Here is a 20,637-nt window from a genome sequence, read left to right on the forward strand (position 1 = left end):
TACCGCTCCAGAAGATATCTCACTACTGATGCAATTCTCTATCTATATAAAAGCCAAGTACGTCCAAGGATGGAATACTGTTGCCATATCTGGGCAGGAGCTGCTAAAAACAGCCTATCCTGCCTTGACAGAGTACAAAATAGACTTCGTGGCTTAGTGGGGGATGCCCTTTTCTCTACCCTGCAACCTCTCTCCCACAGAAGAGACGTTGGGAGCCTGTCCTTGTTTTATCGTTATTTCCATGGCAGTTGCTCGTCTGAACTCCAATCTCTGGTCCCCCCTCGCCAATCTTTCACGAAAAACACCCGTCTAGCTGAATCCACTGTGAAAAATTTCCCCCACTCTATATCTGTGCCTAAATCAAAACGCGGATTCCATGAGCAAAGCTTCTTTCTTAGAACTGCACGCCTGTGGAACTCTGTTCCATCTGCCTGCTTCCCTCCGGACTACAACTTGGACGTCTTCAAGTCCAATGTTAACAAATTCCTAATGAAATCTCCTCACTAACTTAATGTACTTGCAATAACCCTTATCCCTGAGTGGCTTCCGGGCCTTGATAAGTGGTGATCACTGTGTAAAAAAAAAAAAAAATCTTAAACAGATCTCTCAGTTGGAATGTATGAGATAACAAGTGAATGTCTGTTATCCGGTAGGATGGCCTATATCCCACTAGAACAAAACAAGAAAATTAAGAAAAGAGTTCAATTTAATTTAAAAAAAAAAAAAAAAAAAAAAAAAAAAAAAAAAAACTTTCTTTCAGTGCTTTCTTCACAATTGAATGTTGGTAACTACATTTCTTTCCATGATGATATTCCAAGAAGGCTGACAAGTCCCATGCGACATGGTAGAAACCCATGCACCGTTTAATAATGTAGTTAGATTAGAAAATATTCAACTTATTGAGACGGCAGATATTTTTGTTGTGAATTTGTTTAACTTCACAACAACTGGGAGTTGAACGAATTTCAGAATTCTCCACTTTCTGGTTGGTTGATCGGTTGTTTGTTTTACGGCATATCAACCCTTTTCAGGTTATTTAATGCTGAATCCAGTGATTTTGAAGAAAAAGTTTTTAATAGTATATGTTGGTTTTTTTTCAAGTCGGTTTCTATTTAACCCATAGTTGGGACCCTAACAGGTACTACCACTCCATGTCAGAGTGGACCTGGGAGCAATGGCAATTAAAGGGTGGCTCCACACTCCCCAAAGCCCAAAAGCTGGAGCCTTACCATCGGATATATAGTTTAAGGTCATATCCAGGACCGAACTTTCTGGATTACGAAGGCATGAGAATATAGCCTACCCTACTATTTCATCCATAGCTGGAGAGAGAACATATGGATTTTGTTTTTCTCAAAATTAGTGAAACTAATGTGATTGCACACAACAGAACTTGGGATACATAGCCTGGCTTGTCAGTCTGCACTGGTAAACACTGCTACAAGTTTAATGCCAATACCAAAAGTAAATACGACAATTTACATTTAAAGTACAAAAAGAATGGTAGAAAGAAAAAAATGTCAAACATAGTTATCAATTTCAATGCATTGCATACCTATAATCTATTTCCATGAAAACTCTTTGTGTAAGTTTGTCAAATACTTGATTGATTTCTCAAATGAACATTTATAGCAATCTGTTTATAATTCAGTAGAGCATAAAAAATTTTCCGTTCAGAATGTGAAATGGTTAAGAAAAACAAAAAATACATGACTTTTTTTTTTTTTTGTGTCTTTGAAACGTGTTCATATCACAGTTCTCTGCTTCTTCAAACAGTCCTTTACAATATCATTGAACTCTGCCAAATCTTTCAAATTACACTGGTTGGATAGTAGAGAGCAGACAAGACAATACTACATCATATGGCCTTCCTTTTTACGTTGGCAGATGCTTGGGTCAGTTTTGTAGCTCTATCTGGCCATCGCAACTCAGGTGGTTGAGTGTCCTTCACTGGACCATTGATGCTTCAGAGTCAGGAGAGAGAGTTTCAGGAAAAGGAATTCCCATGTCAGTAAAACGAGAGAGGGACATTCTCTAACCTTTTGGTTCGCAGCTGCAGTCTGGTCTCTTGAGATATTGTTAAGAGTTGTACATGGCTGAGGAGGTATAAGCAATTACCCAGCAAAAAACTTATCTTATATGGTGGTTCATTAAAATCTATCACAAATTAAAAAGTCATCTCTGCAGTCATATCGAATGAGTACAAGATCAAATTTAGTTGTGGAGGAACAGAAGAAAAGAGCTTGAAGACAAATGACGGCCATCATATTTTTATTGGGCTTTATTATTTCATTTTGGCTAAACCCGATGAACAATTTAAACATTAAAATTGTAAATTTCTTCAGAGTGTAAACTTATTTTACTTGTCATTTTGTCGGAATTCTAACTTATAAGGATCGTTGAGATTTGTCATAATTGTCTTAACAATTAACTAAGTAAAGCTCTTTCACTGACTTGCATACAATGAGAGAATTGCACCAGCAGTCAAGTTCTTTCTGGATTTGAAGAATGATTCAGCCATGTTTCCAGCAACTTTAGCAAATATTTTCCTACCTATTTCTATTATTAAATAATTTATTTTTTTTACAATTAATTGTTTACCATAGTATTAGGTAAAATATTTTACATTTTAATTTTCACTTACAAGTTTATATTACATACTATAAGCATAGGTTACTTTTAAAAAATATAATAGGCCTTTATTTATGACAAAACACTGTCGCCATGAAATACCAAACAACCATTCACATAGTGTAGTTACTTTTGCATTGTCTATTTTTCCTAGTGTTGTAATTTGCCGAAGGAAACCAAATAATAATAAACCATCAACTGATCGTACATTTAGTACATTCTTTATACAGATTCACATGCTTTCTTATATTTACTTGTTCACTGAAATTTAACTTTAAAACTTTTCTGTTAAGTATTTTCAAACATACATTTCATAGATGCACCTTTATTTCATTTTTTTTTTTTTACTTTCCTTTCACCATAGAAAAAGAACCCAGTTTTCATTGATGGAATAATATTTTGTCAGCAATACATGCTTTTTTTTTTAAACATATATGTTTACCATGTATGCCATAGATGTTGCTGTAAACACTTATTGTAATGCTATTTTATCTCTTATTTATTTACTTAAATGATCCGACAATGTACGAAATGCCATAAGTTTACTTTTCGTACAGGTACTTTCATTGATAGTACATACATTAAACTAGTCCGTTTTGAAGTAATCTCCTCTGGCTGCAATACATTTGCTGTACAATTCCAACAACTTCTGGAAGGTACCATGGAAGTCCTCTTGTGCGAGCATGTCAATGACCCTCATCACAGCCTCTTTCATCTCAATTGTCTCATAATGACAGCCTCTAAGGTTTTCCTTGAGTTTAAGGAATAACCAAAACTTACAGGGAGCAACATCTGGACTATAGAGAGGGTGAGGAACTGTTTTGGTGCCTATCTTGGTCAAATAGTCTGCGATAAGGATGGAGTTGTGGACTGGTGCATTCGCGCAAATCTTCCACATCTTCAGTTCCTCTCGAATAATTGTGTGTACATCAAACTGTGCAGTTGCTATCTCTACAGACACACAACGTTTCTTATCTATAAAATTATTTGGCTAATCAACTCTGGTGTTCTCACTTCCTTACTCCTCCTACACCTTTCATCATCTCTCACAGATTCCCTGCCTTCCTTGAATCTCTTATGCCACTCAAAAACTGATGCTTGATTCATGCAAGATGATCCAAAAGCAGTCTGAAGTATTCCATACATTTTTCCAAGTTTAAAATAGACTTTTATTGCATATTGTTCTTCTAAAGTGTCTTCACATCTAGATTGCATTTTTTAAAATCATCAACTGTGACAATCAGGTTTTAATAAGGTGTGCTTCAATTCCTGTTGTAGCTGTTCAGTTGAACCTGAAATCATAAAAATTGGTCAGTCATCTCAAAGATGTATAGCAATAAAATACTGAATTTTCAGGAGTCTATAATTGTAAATGCCTGTACAAAAGAGTCTGGAAACTTATTGGAGGCACCTCGTATAAATGGTTGATGTCTGGAAACAAAAGATGGAAGAACATGAAGCTGTAATCAGGAGTGTTATAAACAAGTGTCGCTTATCACATGTAGAGGAGAGGGGGTATCACCAACGCATGTAAAGTAAGAAAAACTGCCATGGCATTACTAGTAGATTGACAGAATTTAATTTATCTGCAAGAAATGCAAAATAATGGAGACAGATGAGAACTCAGAAGTGGAGAAAGTATATTCAGATGATCAGTGCATTTGGGAGGAAGGGGTGACAAAAAATACTTTCATTATTAATAGTTGTTCTAAAAACAACATGAAAACTAGGCCAAACAGTCAGTCAGCTGATAATGACTTTCTTGCTTTGCTTTCTATTGAACCAGTTGGGGTGGGGGGGGGGGAGAGAGAGAGAGAGAGAGAACAGTTTGGAGAGAGGTAAAAAAGCTAATGTGATTAAGGATGAAGAGAAGTTTGAAAAGAAAGATTTTGTACATACTTTTGAACTATTCTATTTTGTTTATTTGTGCTCCTGGCAATACCAGGTATCCCTACTAGTATTATAAAAAGAATAAGTAAACTGTCAGAAATTTGAGGCAGTTTGTTGGGAGTGCTTTCTGTTTTACAGCGATTCATAGGCCTCCAAAGCAAACAAATATCTTGTTCAGAGTAGAAGAACTGTGACAACAAGGATGATCAATTGAATTAAATGAATGAGGATAAAAAAAAACAAAACAATCAAACAATTCGCGGTTGTTAGCGGAAAAGAAAGTAAAAGATTACACCTGAAAAAAGAAATTTTTAAAAAATCAGCAAACATTATACTAGAAGATGGGGGGGGAAGAAAGATCAAAAGTTTATGCACTAGGTATGGTAAAAAAAAATTTTTTTTGATCAGCCATTTGCTTTGTATATAATAGATGAAATTCTTTGGCAAATAATAATGACGCTAGAGAATGGCGAACTTTTGAAGAGAACTCTACACAAATATTTGAAAATAATGCTCTCCTCTGATGCTTCATGATAACAAAATGAAATTTGATTATGTCATTGATATATATGACTGCCAAATTCTTAGAAAGATGTCTGCAAATACAAGTCTTCAAGCTTGGATTAGCCATAAGTATTAATCATAGACAAGAGCTTATCATCCTTTTTCGGTAGGGCTAACAGACTTTTTTGATCACCATTTTTTTGGTAGGGCTAACAGACTTTTTTGATCACCCTATTTTTTAGTAGACTTTCTAATCACCATATTTTTAGTAGGGCTAATAAGACTTTCTAATCACCATTTTTAGTAGGGCTAGACTGTAATATTTGTTTATTAGTTGTTATAACTGACAAAGTGGATAAAAAATATTAGCTTGAGAGGAATATTTTATTTTCTTAGTTTTTACATACTTTTAGAATTCTGTGTCTGCTCTTCGCAGGACACATGTGACAAAGTAGAAGCCTGGCTGGAGACTGACTGTCCAATCCTTTTTAGGTCAATCATCGGTCAAACAGAGAGAGAGAGAGAGAGAGAGAGAGAGAGGGGGGGTGAGCGAGCAGTAACAGCATAAGAGAAAAGAGAATAGATTTTTGTGTATCTTTGTTAGTTGAGTTCTTTTAGAGAAAGAGAGGATTAAAGAAACAATGTCTTTTCTTCATGGTAGTAGTATGTGGCCTGAGGTCACTTAGGTTCATTCATACAAGACTTTCCGATCACCATTTTCTAGTAGGGCTAATAAGATTTTATGATCACACGTTTTTGGTAGAGGTATCAAGACTTTCAGAACTTCCTTGTAAAAACAAAAATATACCTAAAAACTAGGATGCTTTATAAAACGGAATTTTTAAAAATAAACTATTCAATTAAATAATTAGAACAATAATGCCTAACAAATGAACTAAAAGCGATTTATTAAAAAATGTTTTTATTGGTTAATGTAAATTAAAATGTATCCTTTTAAAAAGTAAAAACTATCATAACCAACCTGGGTTCTTATATAGAACTCAACCTAATTAAAAAAAAATCTTTATGCTGTACTCGTCACGGAACTAAGATATCATATTCCAAATATCACGTAAATTGATTAAGTAGTTTTATAAAAAAAATTAAAAAAAATAAAATTTATAAGTAAGCAAAAAGGGACTGTCTCGCGTCGCCATCTTGAAAACAAAAACAAGGTCAGATAAGTCCACAATATTCAAGCTTGAGAGCTCAGCCTTAGCCTTGTAATATTAAGATTTCACATTAATCGCTTTAAATTGTTAGAAAATTATTTTCTTCATAAAAATAAAACTACTTGATCAATTTATGTGATTTTTGGAATCTGACATCTTCGTTTCGTGATGGATGGACATCATGCAGATTTTTCTGTAGTTTTTTTTTTTTTTTTTTTTTTTTTTAATGAAGTGTAATTCTAAATAAGAATTGTTTGGAATAATATTTTAAAACGCATTTACTTAAAACTAAAGGGACCTGTACCATGACCACTGTAAAACTTTACATTGGCCATGTCTGTGCACGGACGTTGTCCGGGAAAATCGAAGCACTCAAAGCTCCCTTCCCTGAACCTTATATCAATCTTTTTATTTAATGTTTTACCATCAATGCTCGAAACTTTTGAAGCATCAAGTAAAATAATTACCTAATAGCTTTTTTTCTGTTTATCAAGTAAAAGAAAAAAAAATAATAGAAACAGAAAAAATATATAAACAATTATTGATGATGGAATAAATAATAGATCATTGCTATTTTTTGCGTAAACATTGTTTTGGTCTTTATCACATAATTAATAGGTCTATCAATAAACATTGATTTAGATTTAATAAATTCAAAAGAATTTGATCATCTAAAAATGTCTAAGTCATTCATTGCGACGATTAACATTAATTTAGTAAAAAAAAAAAAAAAAAAAAAAAAAAAATCCAATAAATGAATAAAATAATTAAGCAAAAATTAAAGACTTTTTCCTGATTGCTTAGGAACATAATACATTTTTAAAATAATTTTAAATATCGATACGGAAGTATTTTTTTTTTTTAAGTGTCGAGAGAACGACAAAATATGTCAAATCTATTTCAGGTTGTGTTTGTCACGTGAGTAGTATTCGAATTTGTTTTGTTATTTTTTAAAAAAGAAAAATGATCTTTATAAGCATTTGTTAGATTTTGTTTTTAAAAGAAAAGCGAAAGGATTGTTTTAACTGAAGAAAACAAAAAAGAAAGATGGATTTAAAAATAAAAAACGGAAGGGAGAAAAAAGCATGGCGACTGGCGAGGGTTAAAAAAAGGGGGGGGGTAATTTTTTAACCTTGTTGAACCTTAAAGGGAAAGTTCCATAAAAAAATTAAAAGAAAAAGTAAATTAATAAACAGGATATTGACCAAATCTATACCAATTTAAAAACTAATAACAATTGTGCAAGTGATGGGTACTTAATAACGTTATTTAGAAAGCCATTCTTAACTTGAGATGTTTTTAATTATTCTATACTTTCACCTAACAATTTAATAAAAAAAGATATAAAACTTGAAACTAACTTGAAAATACAGTAAAAAAATAATACAGTTAAAAGTAACAATCATTGAGCACTTACTTAAAAAAAAAAAAAAAAAAAAAAAGAACTTGTGTAGTTTAACATCCCAAAGAAAATTGTTTTCAATTTAGCAGAGTTCCGTCCACGCAAGGGAAGAATTATCAAGGACTTGTGCAAAACAAACAAATAAAAGAACATTAATAGAACTTATTCATAAATAAAATATCTATTATTAATAGAATTTATTCATAAAAAATATATATTTAAAAAAAAAAAAAGCTATACATTAGGTTGATCGTCCATTGATACTTTTGATTTCATGGAAGCACTGGAAAAAAATCAATTCAATTGAGTAATTCAAGACGTTTAATTAGTATGAATTCACATAATGTTTATATGAACGTGATCTGTCTTTCTACTTTGTTTAATTTTTCTTTATTTGATAAAGTTATTAAAATTATTGATAAAATTAACAAAGCTAAATGCCTTTATTAGGGAGGGGGTAACGTTTCTGTGAAATAAATTTAGACTTGAAATAGATTACCGACGCATTGGAAAACAAATGTTATTATTCTAACGTAAACAAATCAATTATTTTATTGATTCTCATCAGAATGCAACATATTAGTATTTTAATTTTACAAATTTAACATACGAGCATCAGCATCATCATCACTTTCTTGTATATTTGACCAGTGTTGCTGAAGAAATATAATTTCCAATTTAATGTTTACATTTTTTTTTTAATAGTATTTTTAAAAATTCATTTTACTTTTTATTTGAAAACTCGATTATTAGTAAATAAAATAATTTAATGTGTACTTATCAAAGTTACCTACAGGCGAGAAACACGCGATGTATTTTTATTAATACCGAGATTATTGCTAAAAGGAACTTTATTTTAATTATACGGAGTCAATTTTTAAATTTAGTGTTTAAAAAAATGAGATTTTAAATTTTAATTTAATATTCATATTTTTGTCAAGTGTTAACTGATGTATTTAGGAATCAACTAATGATAACTTATGTTTTATGAGTTTTCATAATTTGATAGTTAACTTAAATGTTTAATGCATATTTATGGTTAACTGTTAAATATTCCTCCCTCCCAAGCCTTGTTGCATAAAAAAAAATGTTAATATATTTTTCCTCTACCGTTTTCATTGTACATACAACTTATTTAACAAAATCAAAATTGTTGATTTAGTAACTTAAAACACAAAATTTCTCTTTTTAAAAAAATCTAGGTTTAATTTTTTTTTTTTTTTTTTTTTTTTAACTATTTTCTCAAATTCAAATTGTATGATTTTGGTTTAATCACAGATTCACACAACGGATTGTAGGTTTCTAAATAATAATAAAAATATATATCTATATTTAAACTTTTTAAAGTCTAACTTTTTACTTACCAGCTGTTTTAGATCGCTATAAAGCTCAGAATCGTATAAACGTTTTACGTTGTCAAAAAGACTCATTTTCTTAGTCTGTTCGATCGGTGCTGGTCTTCGGTTAAATCCAGAAGTTTAAAAAATATATATATATGAGGAGAAAAAAAAAAAAAGAAACCCGTTTGATATTAAGTTTACAACTAACAAGAACTGTAAACTCGTATAGTGTTTTTGTTTTCTCTTTCTCCCTCTCTCTCTCCTGGGTAAAAAAGATTATATGACACAAAGAAGAAGGGGGAGGAGAAAAAGAAAGGAAGAAGGGGGAGGAAGGAAAAAAAGCTGTTGATATGAAAACCAAAACTAACGAAATACGAAGATAAACACAAAATATGGAAAACGGAACGAAATAGGCAGGCGAGAAATAAACAAACTAAAAATTTAAATCAATCAAGGTTTATACTTTTAGTAATTAATTTTGTTTGAATCAAGATGAATTAAAACTAGTCAGTTCTTATATATTTTTTATTTCTTCATTGTTTTTTTTTATATCTTGTGTTAATAACACTTTTTTTTTACCCTCATCTTCTTTCTATTTTCTGTTAGCGATGGAAAACACGCTCGATCTGTCTTAGAAAATTAACTATGCATAAGTTATGACCAAAGTAGCTGATGGTATGTTGTAAGCGAACATTGGAGTTCAAGTTGAACAAAGTTTATTTATCAGTTTAACACAGGTAAGAAAAAAAACTTTAACAAATTAATTTTTCGTTTATGACCATAAGAATGCATGAGTGAAATATTTCCTCATTTCCTAGAAATATGGCATGATTAACTAGTTGTATTTTATGGTCCCGGGTATGGTCTTTAAAGTTGAAGTACATCCAGTGATTAAGCCCTACTTTAAAGATCTTTTGGAAGTATGGAGGCACTCCTTAAATTTTCAGTATTCTTAGATCCAATAGAGACCCGGGATAGTAGTATTTGTTGTTAGGGTATGATGCGTAAATAATAAAATCTGTCCCGGGTATTACAACAGTTAAACAGCTTCGTTCAAAGTTTTCACTTGTACCCACATCGAAATCCACTTTTGCCAACCCTTTCTACCATTTTTTAAATTATTTCTGCCTACCCTAATTCTCAACCCCATCAATTAGTCAAGCCCCCCCCCCCCTTCAACCATGATGTAAAACCTGTTCCTGGGAACTGGGGGCTTTGCCAGCTAAATACCGATACTAATCTGCAAATATAACTAACGCATTCGTTGTGATCTGCGCCCGCAAGACACGGGCGGACAATGGCAGATCGAAATCAGCTGTATATACCTAGCGTTGTCCGGTTGGTGACATATTGTCAGATGGAAGGCTTACTTAGAAAGAATAATTCAAAATATAGTCATATTTACATATTGTATAAAATACGTTTATTTTATTTTTTATTTTTAGATTTAAAAAGAATGATTTTAACTTTTTATTATTTTATTTTTTATAAAAAATATTTGATGATAAAAAATGAAAAATATAAATAATATTTTACCAAAATAATAATTCTATGCATATGTAATAAATATTGATTACGTTATCAAAGTTATGTACGTCTATTGTGAGAACATATATATTTGTAAATAAACAGAGCTGACATTAATTGGCAAGGTTGGAATTGGTTTCCGCATAAAAATCACACTATGATAAAAACAAAACAAATAAAACAAGCTTAAAACGCACTTCCCTTTATTTACGGTTAAAATTGGAATTAGGCTACTTTAGGAAATTGGCCACCATAATTAGTTTTGGGTGGGATTATACTAGCGTATTCTAGCAAAAACATTTTCCCTCCGATCGCATATATTTCCTAGGCTAGCAAGATGATATATATATATGATGAATGAACATATAATGAGGGGGTAATGCATGGGAGTATAATGTTATGATAAAACAGATACTACATTATTACTCCCTCTCCAAAAGAGCATGTAATATCTGGGAGGATTGGTCTCACCCACTTAAAAAGGAGGTAATTCCTGAGAGGACAGTTTTATGGCAACAGAACTGATACTAGTTACACTACACACAACCATGAGAAGATGCTACAATAATAAATTGTCTATTTTTTACTTAGATATTTTATATATATATATATATATATATATATATATATATATATATATATATATATATATATATATATATATATATAAAATTATTATTTAAAAAAAAAAAGACTTAATTTGGGAATCTTAAGTAGGACGACCCCTGGTGTGAGTGGTATCATGGTGATTGAGCTAGAGCTAGGAATATCTTAATCAACAAAAGTACAATGACAAGGATGACCATAGACCCCCCCACACACACACACACACACCTTCCTACACTTTTGAATAGCCTTGTGCCTTATTTGTATTTGAGAATTAGAATTTTCATAAATAAATGAATTTTCTAAAGTGTAAGTGAATGGTGGTCTATTATTTAGAAATGGTTTGGTGAGGTCTTACTATTGAGTTTTTTCTTGTTTTTTCCCTACACCCTGATTTATTCGAATTAAATCTTTTTTTTTTTCTTTTTTTTTTCAATTTTCTTATCATTTTGTTCAAGTTGGGGATAGGGCATCCTATTGGATGCCAGACATTCATGTGGTATGTCATACATTCCAACCGAGAGATCTTTTTAGATTTTAACCGTCCTTTTAAGTGCAATTGTTTGAATCTCTCTTGCACTTGGTTCACTGGGTATATTTGCCAGGTAGTTTTTTAAATTCTTTTTCATAAGTCCAGTTGCTCCTATAATTACTGGAATGATGGAGATCTAACTAAGATTCCAGTTTCTTTTCATGTCGTACATAAGACTTGGTATTCGCTATCTTTTCCCTCTCAGTTCTGTTTAATCAGCATCATTGGATATACTAACTTCTACTAAGATTGCTCCTTTCTCCTTCTTGTCCCATAGCATTATTTTAGGTTTAATAGCTGCATTTTCAAGGTATCTAGCTGTAGGAATTGTGTAGTCATAGTGGCTGGTGTATGACTTATTTCCAACTGTTCTTTCTGGTAAATGTTCTCAGGACTTGCTGCTACATTCAATATTCAACTTTTCACAGATCATCCAGTAGAGATATTTACACACTCCATTGTGTCATGTTGTAGCTGTTACCTAGCAGAACCTTATGACTGAATGTCAGGTGGCTCAAACTCTCTATTTCTGTATGACAAAATTTGCACTTGTTGTTATTGCTGAGACCACTCATCTCCTTAAAAGCATTAGTCAGCAAACCTTGATTTTAGACAGCCATTATATTACTCTCTAGATCATAGTGGAGTGATCCTCTTTTTAACTAATCTATAGTCTTCCTTATCTACATGGTCCTGAGTGAATTCACCCAGAAAATACTTGGCATGGATTAAGTGTATGTCAAAAAAAAAAATAGAAAATAAGTGAATAGAATTTTAATAAAAAATAAAATTAAGTCAACAACTCTGAATGACATTCACATTAAGCCAGTGCATTATAGAAGATTATCTCCCTTTTTCTGATATGAAAACAGAAAACACCACGTGATCTTATGGTTAGGATTTGAGTCTTTCTTCTTTGTTATTGTACCTATTTACTATGCCTCCCCACGGGACAGAGTTAGACACCAGGGTCGTTTTTTAACGTGGAGAAAAGAAAAATATCCAAAAATTACGAAAAATGATTAGGTAGAAAATTAATTATTAATGAAAACAGTTTTCAAAAACAATTAGCAAAAATTAGGTTTTGTTAAATTGGCCAAAGATTTTCAGTTTTCAGAAAATATTTACCTTCTTTTTGTTACAATTAGAACTCTCTGGATTCCTTTTTTTTTTTTTTTTTTGCCAAGCACAATTTTCGCTGATTGTCCTTGAAAGCTATTTTCATAAATAATTAATTTTCTACCTTTTTGTAATTTTTGGATATGTTCATTACTGTGACATGACTGTTCAGTAGATATCATTGTTTTCACTTGAAATTCGATATTTCAATTTTTGAATTCCGTTACAATAACGAATAAGAACCTAGGATTTTCTTGACTCTGAAGAGTAAAGTAATTTTATTTCTTATCAAAATTCAACTTGCTTATTTCCCATCATTTTTTGTGTAAATTAATATTTTTCATTGCTAAGTAAGTATAACAATAAGTTTTCCTGTTATTTTATTTTTAACTACTATATTTCGCATGTATCTCAATAAAAAGAAGCACCCAAGTTTCTGTATGTTTGAATATTTGTTTGCCCTTCCCTAATTCCACCCTCTTTCCTACAATTGACAAGTTAGCAGTTCTGTTTGTAGTTATTCAGATTTGATTCTCTCTAGCTACATTACCCATCTGACATTCACAGGGCTCTATGAACATATTTATCTTTAGTTGACCTTTGACAACTAAATATTTTCGTTTACTAGCCAAATAGAAAAGTTACTAGCCAAACCTACGTGATTTTTGGAATATAACATCTTCGTTCTGTGACGATTATGTACATAAAGTTTTTTTCTGTATTTTCTTAATAAGTGTAATTCTAAATATACAACAAATTTTATGTTGATACTTGAAGGTATAAACATTCTAATTTCCTCAGATGTTTTTTTAAACAGCCTTCGTTAATAAAAAAGTATATTGTTCTATTAGACTTTTATTGTTAAAATAATTTTACTTTGATCGTTTTATTAAAAAAACAAAAGCACTGAAAAGATATTTTTCACGTAATACTGAGCTTTGGAAGATTGTCAGTAAAAGAAATACAATCGCCAAACGATAAGCGCTTCATTATTTCTTGTCGCCACTTTGAAAAATTCACTCGCAAATGCAACTGTTTCACTCGCAATGTAGAGCCCTGTATCAGATCCATAGATAGTAGGCCTGCATGTTGCAGTATTTCCTGATTAGTGACCTTATCCTACCAGGCAACATTCCTAACTTCTCTCAAATGATGCATTATGTAGCCATGAAGACTTTGCATTTCAATATGGTATATATCTCATGTTATTTTTCAACAAAATATCTCAAACTGTCATCATATTGAGCTTTTTTATTTGGTTGGGATTAATATATAAATATTAATATTTATATTAGACTAGCATTTCAGGCCGGCATTGCCCGGGAGTTTGTAGGTGTATGCTGCAGAAAAAAAAAAAAAAAAAAACGGTCAATTTTTTTAACTTTGACCCCTATTATAACCCCTTAACATTTATTGTTTTGGGTTCAAGTCGAGTTATTAAGTTAGATCCATATCCAATGAACCTATATCTAAAATTTCAAGTGTTTGGACCGAAAATTGTCAGAGGAGTTTGGTAGAGTTCTCAAAGGTCAAATCGTTGAACTTTGACCCCTTAATCGCCAAATTTCTGTCCGAAAATGGATCACATCGATTTTCCCAAATCTCAGTACCCTGTATATCAAATTTCAAGTCTGTAGACTTAAAATTGACAGAGTTATTGAGTAGGGAAATGTACACACACAGACACACAGACAGACACTTTTACTTTTATAGATATATAGATTGTAAAGTTTACATTTGCTTTTGTCTCGTAAACTTTTCTTATCTACTGCCTAATTGGTGGATTTGAAAAGTTTAAAATAAATGACTTAAGTGCTATCAATCAGAATTAAAATCAAAACCTTTAACACTCCAGCCACGTTCCCTACCATTTTAGCTAACCCAACAGATAGATAAAAAAAGATTTAAAGTTAAACCACTTTTAGTTATGATTGAATTTGTGCATATGTAAACTAATACAAATATGCCGGCAAGTTGAAATAAGAATTTTGCATTTCAACTTGCCAACATATTTTTGTACACATTATTCATCCATCCAAACAAAAATTTTACTCATTATAAACCATCCTTGGTGTATAATTACTATTTCCTGTTAATTTCAGTGTTATGTGACCAGTAGTTTAGGAGTTTATTGATTAAACATTTACAAACACACACACATACACCTACCGTTTTATTTATATAGATTTGTTTATTCAACAGTTCCACTGCATTCACTTTAATTATGTACTGTTTCACCTTTGCAGCTGTTTTGCCTCTTTTATATGACAGAGGTGCAAGAGAGAATTAATGTTTTCCTTTGAAAAACCCATAACACTGAACTTTTACCTTATAATAAACATTGATTCAAGGCAGAATTTTTCCACTCAGCAGTTTAAAGGCTTCGCAATTACCTTTCAAATAAATAGTAAACACATGTCGGTCATTTTAATCTACTATTAATAAATTCCAAAATGGCTGACATTTTTTTGAATTTCTAAATTCGAAAAATTCAAAAATAATTTGGAAACCAATGAATGGAAAGTAATTTCTGGCTTGAATTAAACTTTAAAAATGAAAGCCAAGTATTATAGTTTATTTGTGCTCTTAAAAAAGGAACTTTTCATTTTCTTATGCCTGTGTTATATCTAAAAAAAAGCTTTTGTTTTTTGTCAATCTAATTACTTGATGTATTTAGACCTACGATTGATTATTATATTCCATTTCTTGTTCTCAGGTCAATTGTACTTTGTAATAGTGTTAACAATAGTTTCCATTTTTAGATTAGAGAATTTTTTTTTATTTCATGACCAAATGGGGATATATTCTCATGAGAGCATGTTTTAACATAGGTTCTGATTAACTATAACCTATTTAGAATAAATTCAATTGGAGTGTATAGCACTATGACTTTTCTAGGACATAGTCAAGTGAGAACTATAGAACCATGACATCCAGAATAGATTAAAGTGAGGTGTATGACTTTTTTAGGACAAATTAAAGTGAATTGCATAGCATAGCATTTTGATCTGTGACATAGCGTAGACGGCTATAAGCAAATACCATGAGTAAAATGATGTCACGGTAAGGAAAAAGATTATAAAAAGAACAGAACACGTTCAAGAAGACAATCACATTAGAGATGTGGATGATGTTCGAGAGCGCATTCAGGAAGACACGTGTGGCAGGCGAGTAGGGAAATAAATGTTGTTGTACAACAAAAAACAGTGAATTAAAGTTCTTTTTTAATTTTTTGTCTATTTTGCGACTGAGGCTACAACGTGTTGGATAACATTACAGACCCACCTAAGATAGATGAAAATGAGGTGTATAGCACTATGCTTCATCAAAATTCTTAATGCCATGAAAAAAAAAGAACACTCTTGAGGTACATCAAAGTGATACCTACTGAAGAAATTGTGACGTAGTATAAACCAGTTATTTGTGATTTTAAGAAAGCTTATAGGATATTCTAACTGTAGGTTTCATTGCTTCCTGATCGCATGTGTCTTGGATGTATTCTATTTACTCTGTAAATATTTGTCAACCTCGCTGGGAAAATGGTGGGATCCTTCTACCGCTCCAGAAGATATCTCACTACTGATGCAATTCTCTATCTATATAAGAAGCCAAGTACGTCCAAAGATGGAGTACTGCTGCCACATCTGGGCAGAAGCTGCTAAAAACAGCCTATCCTGCCTTGACAGAGTACAAAATAGACTTCGTGGCCTAGTGGGGGATGCCCTTTTCTCTTCCCTGCAACCTCTCTCCTACAGAAGAGACGTTGCGAGCCTGTCTTTGTTTTATCATTATTTCCATGGCAAGTGTTCATCCGAGCTCTAATCTCTGGTCTTCCCTCGCCAATCTTTCATGATAAACACCCGTCTAGCTGAAACCACTGTCAATAATTTTCCCCAATCTTTATCTGTGCCTAAATCAAAATGCAGATTCCATGAACAAAGCTTCTTTCTTAGAAGTGCACGCCTGTGGAACTCTGTTCCGTTTGCCTGTTTCCCACCTGACTACAACTTGGATGTCTTCAAGTCCAACATAAACAAATTCCTGATGAACCACCCCCTTAAGTAAGACACTTTATCAAATCTCCAATACGTACGATTACTACGATACTATCCCATTGATTACTGTACATGCAATAACCCTTATGCCCGAGTGGCTTCTGGGCTTTGATAAGTGGTGACCATCATGTAAAAAATAAAAAAATAAGTTTTTTTTTTTTTTATTGCATTTTCACCCCAAACAAGGCACATTGCCACTTTGTTGTAGGGGGCTACTACCAGGGATATAACATCAGGGGTACTGTGTAAGGAGTTGAGCAGCAAGATGTCGGTTCATGTTACACTTGAACTTCTGCATGTCAGTACAATTGGGGAAGCAGGGACCCGGAAGGGAATTCCAAAGTCTAGCGGTTTTGAGGAAGAAACTACTAGAGTAAAAGGCTCTCTTACATCTAGGGGTCTCTACCGTGAAGAGGTGGGATTTTGCTGCTTGTCGGGTTTGTCGGAGGCATTTACGTCAAGAGGGCACAAGTGCTTGCAGTTCGTCAGAGCATTCACCGTTAAAGTACTTGCAGAACAGGCAGAGGGATGCAACATTTTGTTGATGGGACAGAAGCTGAAGTTTAGATGACAGTTCAGGACCTATCAGATTGGCGACTCTCTTTTGAACCTTGTCTAGGAGCGAGAGACTAGTGGTGGATACATCAGCCCAAATATGACAACAATACTCCATACATGGGCGAATGGTGACCTTATAGAGGTATAGGATACCTTTGGGCGTTAATAGCTTTCTAGCACGGTAGAGAGAACCCACCTTCTTCGCAGCAGTCCTGGCAATGTTCTCAATATAATTGTTTCAACTCATGTTTCCTGCGAACTAGGCCGAGGAGTTTAAAAGATGTACTTTCAGATAAAGAGTCATTGGCCATTGCTATTGGTGGTAGGGAAGGTTTCTTGTAATTATTGAAGGAAACAAGTTTAGTTTTGGCAGCATTGAATCTAACCATCCATTTTTGTCTCCATTCCATTATGGATCGGAGGTCATCCTCTAGTGTTTCTGCCATTTCTTTATATATATATTCATTTGTTTTCCTGTCGTGTCTGTTATAGAGTGTGGTGTCGGCAGCATATATACCCATCTCACAGACAATTTTGTCAGGGAGGTCATTTATAAATATTAGGAATAACAGAGGTCCAAAGATAGACCTCTGAAGCACTTCTGCATTTATATCATATTGTTTCGATGTACGACCATCAAGGACAACCTGAATTTTTCTCTTATCTAAGAAGGATTTAATTATTTTATGTATTCTTCCAGTGATACCGTATGGTCTGATTTTCTTGAGAAGACCCTCATGCCATACCCTGTCAAAAGCCTTAGATATATCTAGACCTACCGCTCTACCTTCCTCCGCTTTGTCCAGTGAATGGTGTATACGTTCTGAGATTATAGTGAGGATGTCTGCTGTGGAATGGACTTGCCTAAATCCATATTGTTGGTCAGTAAGAAGTTTAGCATCTGTAAGGTGATGGACTAGAGCTTGGTTAATTATGGTCTCAAATATTTTGGTGAAAAGTGGGAGAACGCTAATGGGGCGATAATTTACTGGATCAGTTCTTTCGCCAGAATTCTTGAAAACTGATACTACAGAAGCAGTTTTCCAGCAGGCAGGGAAGCAAGATTCATTAAGGCATTTGTTGTAAAGTTTGGAGAGAACTGGAGCTACTTCGGCGGAGCACTTTTTTAATAGTACAGCCGGGATGAGATCAGGTCCATATGCTTTTGCAGTGTCAAGATTTCTTATGATAGCATGCACCTGAGAAAGGGTGATTTTCAGATCATCTAGTGTGGGTGTCTATCCGCAAAGGAAAGTCAGGGAGGGAGTGGTTAGCAGGGTCCAGTGTGGAGTTGGAGGCAAACTGTCTGGCAAGCATGTTACCCTTCTCAGTTGCAGAACAAACAAGCTCATGATTGTTGGATAGTGTGGGGAATTGCTGATTGCCCATTATTTACTACACTGTTGTAGATTTTCCAGAAGTCATGGGTTCCTAATGCCTGTGCTTCGATGCGTTTTTTGGTGGTTTCAGTAAATTCTCTTTTAGCTGCACACGTAGAAGTAAACCATTGGGGAGAGTGGGGCTTGCTATAGAATTTGCACATGGGAACATGTGCTTCAATTGCCATTTTGAACCGTTCAGTGGTCTCATTTGCGCAATGTTCAGCAGGAAGTGAAAAAATATTTTGCCATGGAGCCTCCCTGATGAGATCCCTGGTGGCTTCCCAGTCAGCCTTTTTATAATATCTCGTTGTTTTGAGCAGTGGCTCTTCAGTTTTGGCTCTAGAGTTTAGGGCGATTTCCACCATTACCACTGCATGATCAGCGTTCCCTAGAGGGCTGTGGGAATCTGTTACACAGTCATGGGGAACTGTGGTCAGAAACAGATCTAGAAGTGATGCGTGTTGTTCTTGCTGGTCTGGGAAACGGGTTCGAAACTTAACCATCTGTGATAGGGAATGAGATATAGAGAATTTATGTGTTGTGGTAACAGCTGCGTCTGTGTAAGTAGAAAATCCAAGCCAGTTGCTGTGGTGGACATTGAAGTCACCAAATACATGCACTTGTGCGCTAGTGTTGAGGGAAAGTGCTGTATCTATGCTGTCAGAGACTTTGTTTATTAGGGTACAGTCCTGGGTCGAGGGAGAGCGGTAGAGAAAATAAAAGTAGCTAATGTTATGTTGCATGTTACGTCTAAAGCACATAAAGGCTTGATTGTCCGATTCTACTTTAGTTTCTCTAGTCAAGGGGAGGGTATTTCGAATGTAAACTCCAAGCCCATGTATATGTCTGTCAGAGTCCTTATGGCAGAGTGGGAGATATCCAGGTCTGTTAAAGTAATTAGAGGGGATGGAGGAGTGTAGGTTAGTCTCACTTAGTGCTAAGATATCCGGGGTATTTGTTAGGAGAAATGCTTCAACATCATTTAAATTATTTTTTTTACATGGAGTTCACCACTCATCAAGGCCCAATGGCCACTCGGGGATAAGGGTTATTGTGTGTACAGTAATCAAAGGGATAGTGTAGCAATAGTATTGAAGAATTGGTAAGGTGTCATTACTTGGGGGGGGGGCGGTTCATCAGGAATTTGTTTGTGTCGGACTTGAAGACATCCAGGTTGAAGTCGGGAAGGAAACAGGCAAGCGGAACAGAGTTCCACAGGCATGCAGTTCTAAGAAAGAAGCTTTGTTCATGGAATCTACTTTTGATTTAGGCACAGATAGGGAGTGGGGAAAGTTATTGACAGTGGTTTTAGGTACTTGGGTGTTTTTTGAAAAAGATTGGCGAGGGGGACCAGAGAATGGAGTTCAGACGAGCACTTGCCATGGAAATAACGATAGAACAACGACAGGCTCGCTACGTCTCTTCTGTGGGAAAGAGGTTGCAGGGTAGAGAAAAGGGCATCCCCACCAAGTCACAAAGTCTATTTTGTACTCTGTCAAGGCAGGATAGGCTGTTTTTAGCAGCTCCGGCCCAGATGTGGCAGCAGTACTCCATCTTTGGACGTACTTGGCTCATATAGATAGAGAATTGCATCATTAGTGAGATATCTTCTGGAGCGGTAGAAGGATCCCACCATTTTCCCAGCGACTTTGGCCACAGACTTGATGTATGTGTTCCATTTAAGATCAGGTGTAAAGGTCAAGCCCAGGAGCTTATTAAAACCTGGGGCCTCCCTTAGACGAGAGCCATCCATTTCAATTGATGCCAGATGGGGGATCAGAGCGTTTATGATGTAGAGATAGGAGCTTGGTCTTAGATGCATTAAAGGTAACCAGCCACCTCTTTCCCCACTGTACCACGCACTCAAGATCAGAAGAGAGAGAATTAGAGAGAACATCATCATTTATGGCCTTTGATGC

General features: G+C 34.0%; 2 protein-coding genes across 3 annotated transcripts in view; one reads left to right on the forward strand and one right to left on the reverse strand.

Annotated features, from left to right (window-relative positions):
• The window catches only part of LOC145291309 (anaphase-promoting complex subunit 7-like), a 50,737-nt gene extending 41,524 nt beyond the window's left edge, over window positions 1-9,213 (reverse strand). Inside the window, exon 1 of the mRNA XM_080137031.1 lies at window positions 8,964-9,213. Coding sequence (XP_079993157.1) covers window positions 8,964-9,029 — 66 coding nt within the window. The 5' untranslated portion in view covers window positions 9,030-9,213. The remainder of the gene's footprint in view (window positions 1-8,963) is intronic.
• LOC145291312 (peptidyl-tRNA hydrolase 2, mitochondrial-like) overlaps window positions 7,081-20,637 on the forward strand; it is a 66,433-nt gene continuing 52,876 nt past the window's right edge. Inside the window, exons 1-2 of one of the 2 annotated variants that reach the window (XM_080137062.1) lie at window positions 7,081-7,115; window positions 9,546-9,676. The gene's annotated coding sequence lies outside the window, so the exon portion shown is untranslated. Of the gene's footprint in view, window positions 7,116-9,258; window positions 9,395-9,545; window positions 9,677-20,637 lie in introns of those variants that run through there. The other variant, XM_080137055.1, reaches the window with a different exon arrangement.

This window comes from Euprymna scolopes, chromosome 2 (assembly GCF_053919585.1).
Source record: "Euprymna scolopes isolate OS-2025 chromosome 2, ASM5391958v1, whole genome shotgun sequence".
Taxonomy (NCBI): Eukaryota; Metazoa; Mollusca; class Cephalopoda; order Sepiida; family Sepiolidae; genus Euprymna; species Euprymna scolopes.